General features: G+C 45.7%; 1 protein-coding gene across 6 annotated transcripts in view; it reads right to left on the reverse strand.

The window, feature by feature from the left end:
- SGMS1 (sphingomyelin synthase 1) overlaps positions 1 to 12,661 on the reverse strand; it is a 99,472-nt gene continuing 86,811 nt past the window's right edge. For all 6 annotated transcript variants that reach the window (XM_051617059.1, XM_051617060.1, XM_051617062.1 and 3 more), the window contains 4 exons: positions 8,140 to 8,257; positions 4,948 to 5,101; positions 3,760 to 3,926; positions 1 to 2,525 (listed from right to left, as the gene is read on the reverse strand). In XM_051617059.1, the coding sequence (XP_051473019.1) occupies positions 2,346 to 2,525; positions 3,760 to 3,926; positions 4,948 to 5,101; positions 8,140 to 8,257 (619 nt within the window). In that variant the 3' untranslated portion in view covers positions 1 to 2,345. The remainder of the gene's footprint in view (positions 2,526 to 3,759; positions 3,927 to 4,947; positions 5,102 to 8,139; positions 8,258 to 12,661) is intronic.

Genomic DNA, 12,661 nt, shown 5'->3' on the forward strand with positions numbered 1-12,661 from the left:
TTCAGCAGATCTCCATTTAATGGCATGTGCAGAAATCCATACATTTCCTGATGTCAATGATGGTTCTGATGTGCATGATGTGCCAGGCCTTGAAAAATCTACTTGGTCACTGATCTCTGGGAGTGTGAGTTCCCTCCAGCAATCATCTGGGGGAAGGAGCTTTTCTTCTTAAAAATTATTTTCAACCACAAAGTTGCAACGAGACCACCGTGAACGGAAGTCAGAGCCCAGAACCCACAGCCAGTTCTGCAAAGGGTTTTGCCAAGATACAAAGAAACCCCCTCCTCGCACAGGGAGAAAGGGAACTGGGTAAGAAACAGGTTGGTCTGATTCAGCACCCAACAGCCAGGCAGAAGTAACACTCCATCAGTTCTGCACAGCAGTTCTTGGCCAAGGCTGAGGAACAGGGCAGAGAAGTAGAGCCAACCCATCCCCAGAAAGCAGAAGGAACGACCCTGTCACCACCAGGTCACTCACAGACATTGCACTTTTTTTGCCAGGCCTGGGGCTCTGTAGCCTCCAACGTGCTCCATCCCAGCAGGTTTTGGGGGTAGATGTTTCAAGGCCTGGTGATGGCTCCCAGGACAGCTTCTCCCAGCCTCTCCCAGCTCCCAAAGCCCAGCATCTATTGCATAGCATTTCTTTAAGGCACTAGGTTTGCCCACCTCAAGCAGCCCTTCGAAATCAATGCAGTTTCCATCCAGTCCAAATTCCTCTGGCCTACAAGTGCAATAATTTACACAGCGACTGAAAAGCAAGGGTTGCAAAAGAGTAAACCCAGCTTTCCATTCCTGACCCTCAAGAAGATAAAAGGAAACTACATTTTTTTCCAAAGCCTTTTTTATTTTCCTTCACCGTCGTCATTTTTACAAATACAAATATCACCTGGTGAATACACCAAAAAAAAAAAAATAAAATAAAATAAAAGCCCTACAAACTCTGCTTCACGTAAAATACAGAATGGATATATATATATACTTATATATATATTTTCTCTTCATTCTTAGAAAAAAAAAAAAAACCAACAAAAAAACCAACAAACTCTTTTGCTCTGCACATTGGCAAGTTTGGGAGAGAACACTTCCCCAAACATAACAGTGTGAAATTTAGAATCACATGCAGCTTCTGCACAAGTAGTTGAAAGAAACAGGTTTATCCTTGTTGTTTTCCAACAACGTTTCCACAGGGGATGGAGAAACCATTTGTCGTTCACTCAGTGATCATTTGTAAAACTCTTAAAAAAAAAAAAAAAAGGAATTCATGGCTGTTTTTCTTTTTAAAACACAGCTACCAAGTAGAGAATAAAGTGAAACCTTTTAGTGTGACCTGCCCACAATGTGTGAGCAAGGTTGGACCCTTTTCACCTGGTTTCCTCCCCCCCCTCCACATGGCAATTTCAACATTATAAGCAAATTTCCAGTTTAATTTAGCTATAAATGCAAAAAAAAAATTAGTAATTATACAGTATATATAATTCTGCTTTCATGGAATACTTTATTTTAAATAAAAACATTTAAGACTGCCTACTGACCATACAATCAAGACAAGAAAGGCACTAGAAACATAGACAAATCTCTCTCTCCCAAGAAGCTTATTCTTTAAATTTTAACTCTCTATTCTCTGACATGTAAAAACTCTCTTTTTTTTTTTTTAAATTTAATTTTCATACACATCTTGAAAAATAAAGTTAGGAAATACTTAGAAAATCACTTTACAACTTTTTTTTTCTTCTTTTTTTTTTTTTTAATGTTTTTTTTTGCACTTTTTTGGACACAGTCACTGCAGATTCTACAAAAATCAAGATCACCAAAACCTTCCTGTGTCTCTCACTCGTCGCGTGGTGCAACAGGTAGAAAGATCTCTCCACTGTTACCCAAGGCAGGTATTTAGAAACCTTCACAGAGTCATTTGCTAGAAAATGGCTTAGAGCCCAATCTTTGGGGCAAGAGATACGAAAAGTATGTTTTCCCAAGAAAATAATAGGCTTTATTCCCAGACGTGACTGGAAAGACCAGGAACTTAGGATTAGAAAAGTTTTCATTTCTGCTGTCGCATCTAATAGAAAGGAACATGGGGATGGGGTGACTGCAAATCCCAAATCTACTACCCAGAAATGTGTAACAGTGCACGACAAGTTCCACTCTCTTTATTCTTGTCCAACGCGGGTCCTTTGGAGAGGAAAAAAAGATCACAGTGCTTACCAGGTAACTGAACAGGGAGCTGTTAAGAGGAAGGGTTAAGGAGGGGGTTGGTTTTGTGGGTTGTTTTTTTTTATGGCATCTTCTCTTCTGGAGTTCTTAGCACTTGGGACAGGTCCTTTCCCCTCGCTGTCCCCAGACACACCGTTATGTGTCACCCAGCAGGCGGCTGTACTTCACCTGCCTGCCCCGGTGCAGCACCGGCCAGGGGAAGGGCCAGTAGTAGGAACGAGGTACAATTCCTTGGACATTCTTTTCAAAGTACTGGAAGGGCTTGTACCACCAGACCCTTGCAAGGAGGTTTGTTTGGGAAGCTTCTTTTAGCACCTGCGGAAAGATCAGCAGAAACGGGAGAGAATTAACACGGGAGCAGGGCACAGCTTCCCGGCACGGCTCTTGCTGCTGTGGTGCCTTGCTCACAGCTGCTTCCCAACACCTCCCAGGATCCAGACGCACCTCCCAGGATCCAGAAACACCTCCCAAACTGGTCTGCGTGAACCAAGATGACGAGGACACAAGCTGCTTTTCCACAGCCTCCCTGCACACACCAAATGCTGCTCCTGAGTGAGACCCGCCCTCGTTTCCCAGTCCTCGGCTGCTCAATGGGCCCAGAGGAACAGGAGGAGTGGCCCAAAAAGATCAGTTTCTCCTTTGGGAATGACAAAAACCCAACCCAAAACACCTCTTCTACTACTTTGGAGATACCTCAGCAACGTCAACTCATCCCTTATTGATGTAATCCACTGGTAGGAAAGTAAGAATCTCAGAATCACTGAAGTGTTCTGGTTGGAAAAGACCTTTAAGATCAAGTGCAACCATAACCCAACTCTACCAAACATTAACCCAACTCCACCAAATCCAAGAACTACAAGACCTCATTTAGACTTCATCTGACCTCTGAAGCCTTTACTGCTGCTCTCTGGTTGAGCGTTATTAACCATGCTTGGCCACCTCCCATCCTGTGCTGCCTCTCCTCCTGAGCAACTCCTTCTTCCCAGGATTTCCCCCATCCCATTTTTCACACCATCCCAGACAGAGACCTTAGGACAGGAGCAGCCTCTTCTCTAATCTATCCTCCAAACTGAAAACATTTCCCTCGGATAGGGAAACATATCTTAGAAACACTTTGAAAAACTGGTTCAGCTTTAGTGAGGCCTCATCTACACAAGCCACAGAATACAAGGAAAACTCAGTTGGCTTCAACAACAACAACAAAAACCCAACAAGGCAAAAAAAAAACACAACTAAATGGCTTGTTCCACTAGTACAAAAATGGCCAATTGGCCGAAAATCAGGTGGACTTCAAAAACTGAGGTTACACAGTGGAAGCAGCTTGGGCAAACCTTCCAGATGTGTGGTCAAGACACAAGCTGAACCCAACCCTTGACACCTTTTTCTCTCTGCGAACCCATGTGAGGGGGGAAGAGGGGGATGGTCCACAAGACATGGGTCACTCCACTCCTACTCCTGCAGGAAGGCTCAAGGCAAAGCCTGGATGTTTTCCCACCACCACGCTACGGCGAGTGAAGCCACGTGGGTCCAAAGACTGGGAGAAACTCACTTGCTGGTTGGCCATTGTGTGGTACCACCAGAAAAGTCTTGTAGTGATGTAGTAAGCCACCACCACGTCCACAGTGTAGTGGTCATGAGCAAGGAGGATGCAGAACATCCCAACTATGCTGAGTGCCCAGCAAAACCAGTGATACCACCAGAGTCGCCGAGGGGAATCTGGAAAGAAGCACAATCACGGATTATTTCAAAGTGTAACTTATAATTGTACTCAGAGATAATCAGATGCTTGGAAAATAGAAAGGTTGGCAAATGTTTGGGAAACAGGCCCATAATAATATAGTCTGCCCTGGTCAGTAAAATCCACTCATTTGTATTTCAATATTCATTCTACATAGATAGCAACACATTCCTCTGGCCTTTTGGAAAAGATAAATGCATGGGGCCACAGAGATGATCTGAGGCTGGAGCAGCTCTGCTCTGGAGACAGGCTGGGGGAGTTGGGGTGTTCAGCCTGGAGAAGAGAAGGCTCCAGGGAGACCTTAGAGCACCTTCCAGTGCCTGAAGGGGCTCCAGGAAAGCTGGGGAGGGACTTGGGACAAGGGCAGGGAGGAATGGGACAAGGGGAAAGGGCTTCCACCTGGAAGAGGGGAGATTTAGGTTGGACATTAGGAGGAAATTCTTCCCTGTGAGGGTGGTGAGACACTGGTCCAGGTTGCCCAGAGAAGATGTGGCTGCCCCATCCCTGGCAGTGTTGAAGGGCAGGTTGGATGGGGCTTGGAGCAACCTGGTCTGGTGGGAGGTGTCCCTGCCCCTGCAGGGGGTTGGGACTAGATGGTCTTTAAGGTCCCTTCCAACCCAAACCAGTCTGGGATTTGATGATTCTATATCTTAAGGCCTGACTGTTACAAAATGAACAACCCTTTACTCTGCATCACATCCATTTGTCTCTAGATTAGGAGACACAGTAGAAATACCCTTTGTTGTCAGGGTGTAATAAAGGTATCAATTAAATTCTAAACAAACTTTTTTAAAAAATAAAATGCTTAATTCAGACACCTACACGGTAAAAGTGTTTCATTTTGCCTCCAAAGTCTTCTTTTTCAGTAAGCATCATGTCTCTGAAGTTCTATTCTTTTAATGAATTGAAGAAGGGAGCATTTTTTACTTTAATGGTGTTTCCTGATCAGCAACTGAGCAAGGACTGACCCCCCAGGGGACTCCCCAGGCAAGGACTTACACTCTCTGATAAACAAGTAGGTGAGCGTGAGGATGACCGTGTGCCCGCTGTACAGGTAGTCACCACACATGTTGTGGGACCCTGTGATGGACAATCCTCCCCCAGCAAGCAACTTCATTATCCTTCGCAGGTGAGATTCCCAGTCTCCAAAAAGCTGGTGGGAGAGTAAAACACACAAAAACAGCTCAGTGATACATCAGCCTTGACCTGAGTTCTCAGCAGTGCTGTTTAGTCAGCAACTTTCTGTTCTTCTCTCTTTTCACTTTGAGACACAAGAGCCACCAGGAAACCCACAGCCTTCCCCAACAGCCAGCAGCACATTTCTAGAGGAAAAACAGACTTATGCTTACACCATATTTACTGGGATACATAATGGGTGTATTTCTATAAAAACCTCACATCTATGCAGTGAAGTTCAGAATAACGACTCTCAGAAAACCTAGGACTTCTCTAACAGTCTCCAAAATCCAGCTTCACCAATAAAAAGGAATGACAAATCCTTCCAGCTATGTCTAGGATGTTGTCATCTCCTCTGAACAGCTGGTTTTCCTTCTGATCCAGAGGCAATGCACTCTACAATAAATAAAGCTTCATTTAATTCATGCAGGCCCTACAGAAGATATTCCAACAGAAAAGAGGATGAAGTGCCCAAGCTCCATGGCCAGCTGCCCGAACCCAGATTCAAGGCACAGAAGACACTATCGAGCTCCAAACTCCATGGTCTTCCACTGCTCCCCTTGGAAAGGCTTCAAAAGTCATTTATTTCCACTTCATGTTTCCAAAGAAACATCCATGGTGTTTGTCAGAGTGTGGTGCCAAACTTGTCTGCCAGCTTTAACATGCACCATCCACACGAGCATCAGAGACCCTCCTCCATGCCTGATGCTTTGGCTCTGACCCACCTCCAACCCACCATGGGCTCTCAGGGGGTATCTCTGAAAAAAAAACCAACAAAACAACTTCCATTTGCCTTAGGAAAGCCAAATGGAAGCAAACCAAGTCCTTCTGGTAAGGACTTCCTCCTCCTCTCCCCCCAGGCTGACCAAAGGGCAGCTGGCACTGTCCCAAGAGTTTGCTTTTGCTGCTCTCAGCTCTAAAACAAGCTCAAGTGTTAAACAAATCCCCAAAGGAAATGTTAAGTGGTGAGACAAGCACCACCAGGACGTACTCAGGACCTCCAGGATCCAATGGGAAGCAGGAACCATCTGAACTCAAAGGACCAACGGGTCAATGCACACAACTACATGTGAGCTGCAGCCTTACCTCATTTTATGAGGGTTTAAAATCCATGGTAACCATTAAACAGTCAGAAAGAAACACAGATGCACCTGGCTGGCCAACATAGATGTGTTTTTCTTTCATTTTAAAGTTCAGTCTTGCTTTAAGAAGTGGAAATTATTAACTTCTGACATATTTAAGCCGGATCTTTGCCTCAATTAAATGTTTCCTGCTTCCAGATCTTTACAAACCATTAAAAGGAGCCCCAAAGCCCACTCTTCACAATCATATCTAACTCCAGAAGGTGTTGAGAGGTTAATTTTTTCCCCAGCAGTGTATTTATAGCTTCCATGAAAGCCCAGCTAATCCTTACTCTTACCAGGGCAGCAGAGGAGCCCAGCACAGGCTTGTCTTTACTTGAGCAATGCGACAGATTCGCCAAGGCTGCAAATGCCCCAACCTGGCAGATTTCCTCCTTTCAGCCCAGAAATGCTTGTGCTTTCTTTCTTAATTTTGTAATGGCTGACTGATCAAACACAATGTTGGCTCCTCTCCACAAAAGATCTCAGTCCCTCCAGAAGCCACCCATGGCTGCGCACACACTCTGCCTTGTCCAACAGCTGGAGCAGCACCCTCACTGGCTTCATTTCCCTGAGGAACCAAAGTGTCTGGGCTGTGTATGGACCAGCAATCCTCACCAAAATATGTCTACCAAGTCCCATCAGGATTTTACTACCTGTAATCCAGCTCATGGCTGTGCACACAAATCTGTTGGACTGTGCATGTAGTAGATATTTTACAGATATTACTTTTTTACACCCTTTCTCCTGCTTAATTTGAGCTGCAGCAGGTAAAACCTCAGGTGGGGCATGGAGATGAACCACTATGGAGAAAGAGCAGATGTGACTCATGTATATATAGACATGGACATGTAGCAATAAGACAAGGGGGAATGGTTTTAAACTGAAAGAGGGGAAATTTAGATTAGCCATTAGGAGGAAACTCTTCACTATGAGGGTGGTGAGTCACTGGCCCAGGCTGCCCAGGGAAGTTGTGGCTGCCCCATCCCTAGAGGTGTTGAAGGGCAGGTTGGATGGGGCTTGGAGCAACCTGGTCTGGTGAGAGGTGTCCCTGCCCATGCAGGGGGTCAGAACTAGATGGCCTTTAAGGCCCCTTCCAACCCAAACCATTCCCTGATTGTAGATGCACCTTGTTCCTCACCACAATGTCCAGTCTGTCTTACTCTGCATTTCCCTCCCACAAATAGCACCTTGCACTAAGGACCTGGCTTACACCAATCCTGGTGTGACATGAGATAGGTGCAACACCACCATCCCTGTCCCACCTCCACAAATTACCCTTCAAGGCTGAATACAAGGGTCTTGGTCAAGCACCCCTGTCTCCATAGCTTGGTTTCAGCCACAGCTTTCACAAGCCCATTTTATTTCTTGGCCCAACAAACAGGAGTCAGTGCTGGATTGGAGAGGAGGTGGCAAGACCTTCTGCTAACACAATTGCAAAATTACACACAGGGATGAAGGGTTGCAAAGGAAACAGTTTCACCAGCCTTGGAAAAATCAATTTGGGGCCATTTTGAACTACAAACCATAGTTGGATTTGATGCACTCAAGTGTTTAGAAATAAATGAGTCACACGTGGCACCTCTTCAGCTCCCACACTTTCGTCTGCTTTGGTGGAGACAGAAAAATGCTGATTGTGCAAATCAGTTGAAAATGCTTCAGAAATTGCCTAGATTAGCACTTGGGAAAGGGTAGGAAGGGCTGCAGTGCCCCAAAGCAACTGTCAACACCCTCACCCAGAGAGAAGCTGACGAACTGCAGGACATCTCCACCATGCCAAACTGGTATTTTCAAATGAGCAATTAATTATTGAGAAACAATAATTTTGGTAGACAGCAGAACAGGGGGAGAACATACAGATTAAACTAAGAAAGGGCAATCAGCAGAAGTTTACCTTTGGAGAGCACTTGAAATGCATGCCAGGTACTGGGAGTGTAGTCACATACATGGTGATACAGCGGTACAGGTACAGTGTGCCAACGATACAGAAAAACCTTCTGCTAATTATAGACCTAGAAGATAAAAATAAAAACAGGAAAACACCCAAGGAGGTCACTAAAGGCAAATAAAATACACAAAGGTAAATAAACTACTAACTGTTCTCTTCTTGGGGCTTTTGAAACCCATGACAGTATCAGCTTACACCTGAGAATACTGAATGACTTTACAAATGTTCCCACGCTTGACAGGTCAGGAACACAAGAGCAACTCAACTAACAGCACCCAAGAAGGTGATTACAGAAAATAATCAGGATTAGAATACAAAAGCCTGTGCAGATCTAGTGTTGGAGACATTACAAGGGATTTCATGCCCCACACCCCTCTGTTAGCTTTCAGCAGTCCCTAATTTCCCACTCTAGGCAGGGGGTGGAGGCATAATATTTTCATGATGAGATAAAAAGGAGTAAGTTTATTTCAGCTGACACACACATTTAGGAATTACAAAGGGCTGCTTTAGAAGAAAGAGCTTGTATGACCCAGAGGAGAGAGAACACATCTTTCCTGAGCAGCATCTGGACAGGCTGGAGAACTGGGCAGAGAAGAACCTCATGAGGTTCAACAAGGGCAGGAGTAGGGTCCTGCACCTGGGAAGAAAGAACCTCAAGTACCCCAAGGTGAGGGATGGATCTGCTGGAAAGCAGTTTGGAGGAGAAGGATCTTGGAATAGAGAGTAAATGATCCATGAGCCAGCAGTGTGCCCTTGCTGCCAGGAAGGCCCTGGTGAGGCCACAGCTGGAATACTGCATCCAGTTCTGGGCCCCACAGTTGAAGAGAGACAGGGAAGCTACTGGAGAGAGTCCAGAGGAGGATGATGGAGATGGTTGGGGGATTGGAGCACCTCCCTGATGAGGAAAGGCTGAGAGAGCTGGGGCTGTTCAGCCTGGAGAGGAGAAGGCTGAGGGGAGACCTTATCAATGCCTACAAGTATCTCAGGGTGGGTGCAGGGAGGATGGAGCCAAACTCTGCTCAGTAGTTGCCAGGGACAGGACGAGGGGTAACGGGCACAAGCTGGAAAAATGGGAAGTGCCACTGAAATATGAGTAAAAACTTCGTTACAAGTGAGGGTGACAGAGCCCTGGGACAGGCTGTCCAGGAAGGGTGTGGAGTCTCTGTCTCTGGAGATACTCAAAACCCGCCTGGATACAGTCCTGTGTGAAGTGCTCTAGGTTATCCTGCTTCAGTGGGAGAGTTGGACTAGAAGATCTCCAGAGGTCCCTTCCAACTCCAGCAATTGTATTTGCTCCCCTTTAAAAAACTAGTATTTCTACCCAGCTGAGCTCTTTCAAAGCTCAAACTTGGCCATCTTTTTGTTTTTACTATCTGGTGGCAGTTATTAAACTGCAGGGCTCCACTCTGGGAGCGGCAGGACTTTGCAGAGCCAGATTATTAACAACTTGAATGCCTTAATTTATCAGAAAAGCTTGAACCAGCACAATGTAAATGCATTTTGCACTCAGGCACTCACTGCTACTGAAACACCAGGTGTCCTGGTTTTCCTTCACCTTCCTGGTGTAAACATGGACAGAGCTGGAAGTGAAAAGTTATTCATTCAGGCAGCTCCATGGACTGAACTGGGGGCAGTGGTTTTCCTCTGCATTTTATATGGATAATTTTTTCCCTCATTGTGATCCAGTGAAGATCTCACACTTGTGCCTGGTTTTATAACCAGACATGAACTTGCTTTCCTTTATAACCTGGCACAAAGAGGGGGCTGGGAATGAGAGCCCAAGCAGCACCGTATTGCAAGAGACAGAAGAAGCAGCAGTGTTTTATCAAGCACTGGAGGTTTGTTTTTTTAATTAAAATTACCCAGGAACCTCCTTGGTTTAGCCAGATTTGGCAACTTTTAGCTTAGGAAAAGCTTCATCCAAGAGCTGTGTACTGGAATATAAAAAAAAAAAAAAAAGCAAAGTCTCATATTTTCCCTTCTCAAAAGACTATGTGTGATGATGAGCCAGACAGCAAGAACAAACTTGAAGCTTACCACTGGCCAAGACAACTATTATGACACCTCCCCAGACCTCACCAGACATGGGCACTGAGCATGCTGCTGTTTCAGTCCCATGAGTGTGCCAGCTGAATCAGATATCAAGCATGGCCAAACACCAGCACTGTTCTTCTCCCAAAACATCTGGGAACGCCTCCTGGAGAAGTTAGTTCTGCCTTGCCTGGACTCCTCACGATCCATGTGGTATCTGTGGAATGAGACTTGGCCACCCTGGAGTCCCCAGCTAAGACCTGCACACCCTCCCTGCCCCGGCTTACTGATGAGAAACCAATCCAATGCTATGGAGAGTGTTCTGGATGTTCAAAAAAAGCTGTCCCTGATGTCCTCACACCAAATCTAGTGCCTTGTCCTGAAGCTAGTCAGCAACTCCATTCTCTACCAGCAGGTAAAACTGACCTTTGGGCAAGAAAGCATTACCAGTGATCAAGGGAAACCCTACACTGTTGTTAGCTGGACAGACACACCAAACATTCTTCATTTTTGGCCCCAACTTTGCAGTCCAATGAAGACACATAGGTGCTATCCAACATTATCATGCAATCCCTGGACTAAACGAGGAAGATCTGAGTGATCAGTATGATGAATGACACATGCCTATTGTCCTTCACGTTCATGGCTTGGGAGAACAGCAGGCTCAGCTTCTATTCAAACAGGTTATTGGCAAATAAAGGATCTGGTAGGATAAGCAATAGGAATTTCACTGCTTGGTAAAGAAAAAGTGTTTCCAAAAGTCCAAAACTATGAAGCTATCCCCTTCTGTCAAAGGTTCAGCTCCTGGGTAACAATGCTGCTGGTTCACCAGTGACCCTAAGCTCGCACTTGGAGACATCTGCCAGTGGTATCTCTATCATCCGAGTGGGTGAGGAACCACGTCTCATCCTGCCCAGCAACCACCTGCCTTCCTATCTTCAGATCTCAAACGCGGTGTGGCAATGGCCCTGACACCATCAGAGGTCAGGGAAGTGAGGCTTAATTTCCCTCTCATTATTCTTCAATTAGGTTTCAAAGGAAGGTGACAACCCAGCCCACAGAAGTGATTCAGCTTTTTACATCGCTCAGTGGTTCACCACCCTAACCCGTGAGAACAAGGTCCTCCAGATGGAGCCACCTCACTCACGGTGTTCCCATGGGCACCTGTCCTGCTCTTCAAGAGCCTGGACCTCCTGGACTTTGGTACCTCTGTTCATTGACATGGAAGACAACCTTTGGTCTCCAAAGCATCGGGTGACCAGTACAACACACTGACCAGCTATTCTAGGGCTGGTTCTGGGAACAGGAAGCTCTGTGACTCCCTGACATCTTCCCCTAACACCGGAAAGAGCTCTCCTAAAAGCAAGTTAAAAACAAACACCTCAAAACAAACAGGGTGGGGGAATCTCCACCTCCATCACCCATACCTCACTGCCTTAAAATCTCCAAGGAACTTAGGGATTCTGCTGGTCTTAATCTCTAGACTCTTGCTCACCTCCAGAGCCAGAAACAAAACAAGAGGCCATGCTGGTGTAAATCCTTCCTCCTGTACGTACATGCACATAATAAATAATTAAGGCAACTCCACAGCTTCTTATGGTCCTATAAGAACAATGAATTAACTGTTCTAGAAACATTCCTTTAAGGAATGCCACCTCTGTCAAAGTGCACAAGGATTTTAAAATTCCACCTGGTAAAACACATTAAGTAGCATCGAGCAGCAGCAAAGATGAATAAACCATCATCTTGGTTTTGGGGGCTACTGAAACGTTTGTCACATTCCCATGGAAATCCACAGCTGTGCTGCACAAGGATATCCTGCCCCAGCTTTGCAACTCACTCTTTGCAAGAACCTGAACATCATAAAGCTGGTGAATCACACCCTTACTTTAAATTTTAATGCTTTGCTCCACCATAAAGGCAAGTGAGCCAATGGTCTCTGGTTATATTTCTTTTGAAAAGGGAAATCTTTCATTCTAAGGTCATTACGAGTCCTATGAACCAAGGATCTTGTATTTCACACAAAGGCGCCCAAATTATTTTCCTTCCTCAGCTTCCTACATAGGAGTCAGAAAAAAGAGTCAGAGAACAGGTAAAGAATGAGATGCTGTGTTAGCAGAGGAGACCCTCTTCGGGCTGGGCAGCTGTGGGGACATGCCTGTGCCTGGTTTCTGAAAGGAGAGGTGATCTCCCACCTCCTGTGCACAGAGCCACTCTGAACATTTCATTCCCAGCCATGGCAGCACAACTCAAACCGTGCTGGCACTGGTGGTGAGGCAGCCCAAGGTGGGGGATTTACAACAGTATAAATGCTCTAAATGAAGCATTTGCACCCAACCCACTCTGGAGAGGGGAAGTGGTAGGTTACTTCTCCTGGCAGGAAACTACACCCTTGCCATTCTGACCAGCATGAGCAAGGAGGCAGACAACCACTGAG

Source organism: Apus apus, chromosome 4 (genome assembly GCF_020740795.1).
Source record: "Apus apus isolate bApuApu2 chromosome 4, bApuApu2.pri.cur, whole genome shotgun sequence".
Taxonomy (NCBI): Eukaryota; Metazoa; Chordata; class Aves; order Apodiformes; family Apodidae; genus Apus; species Apus apus.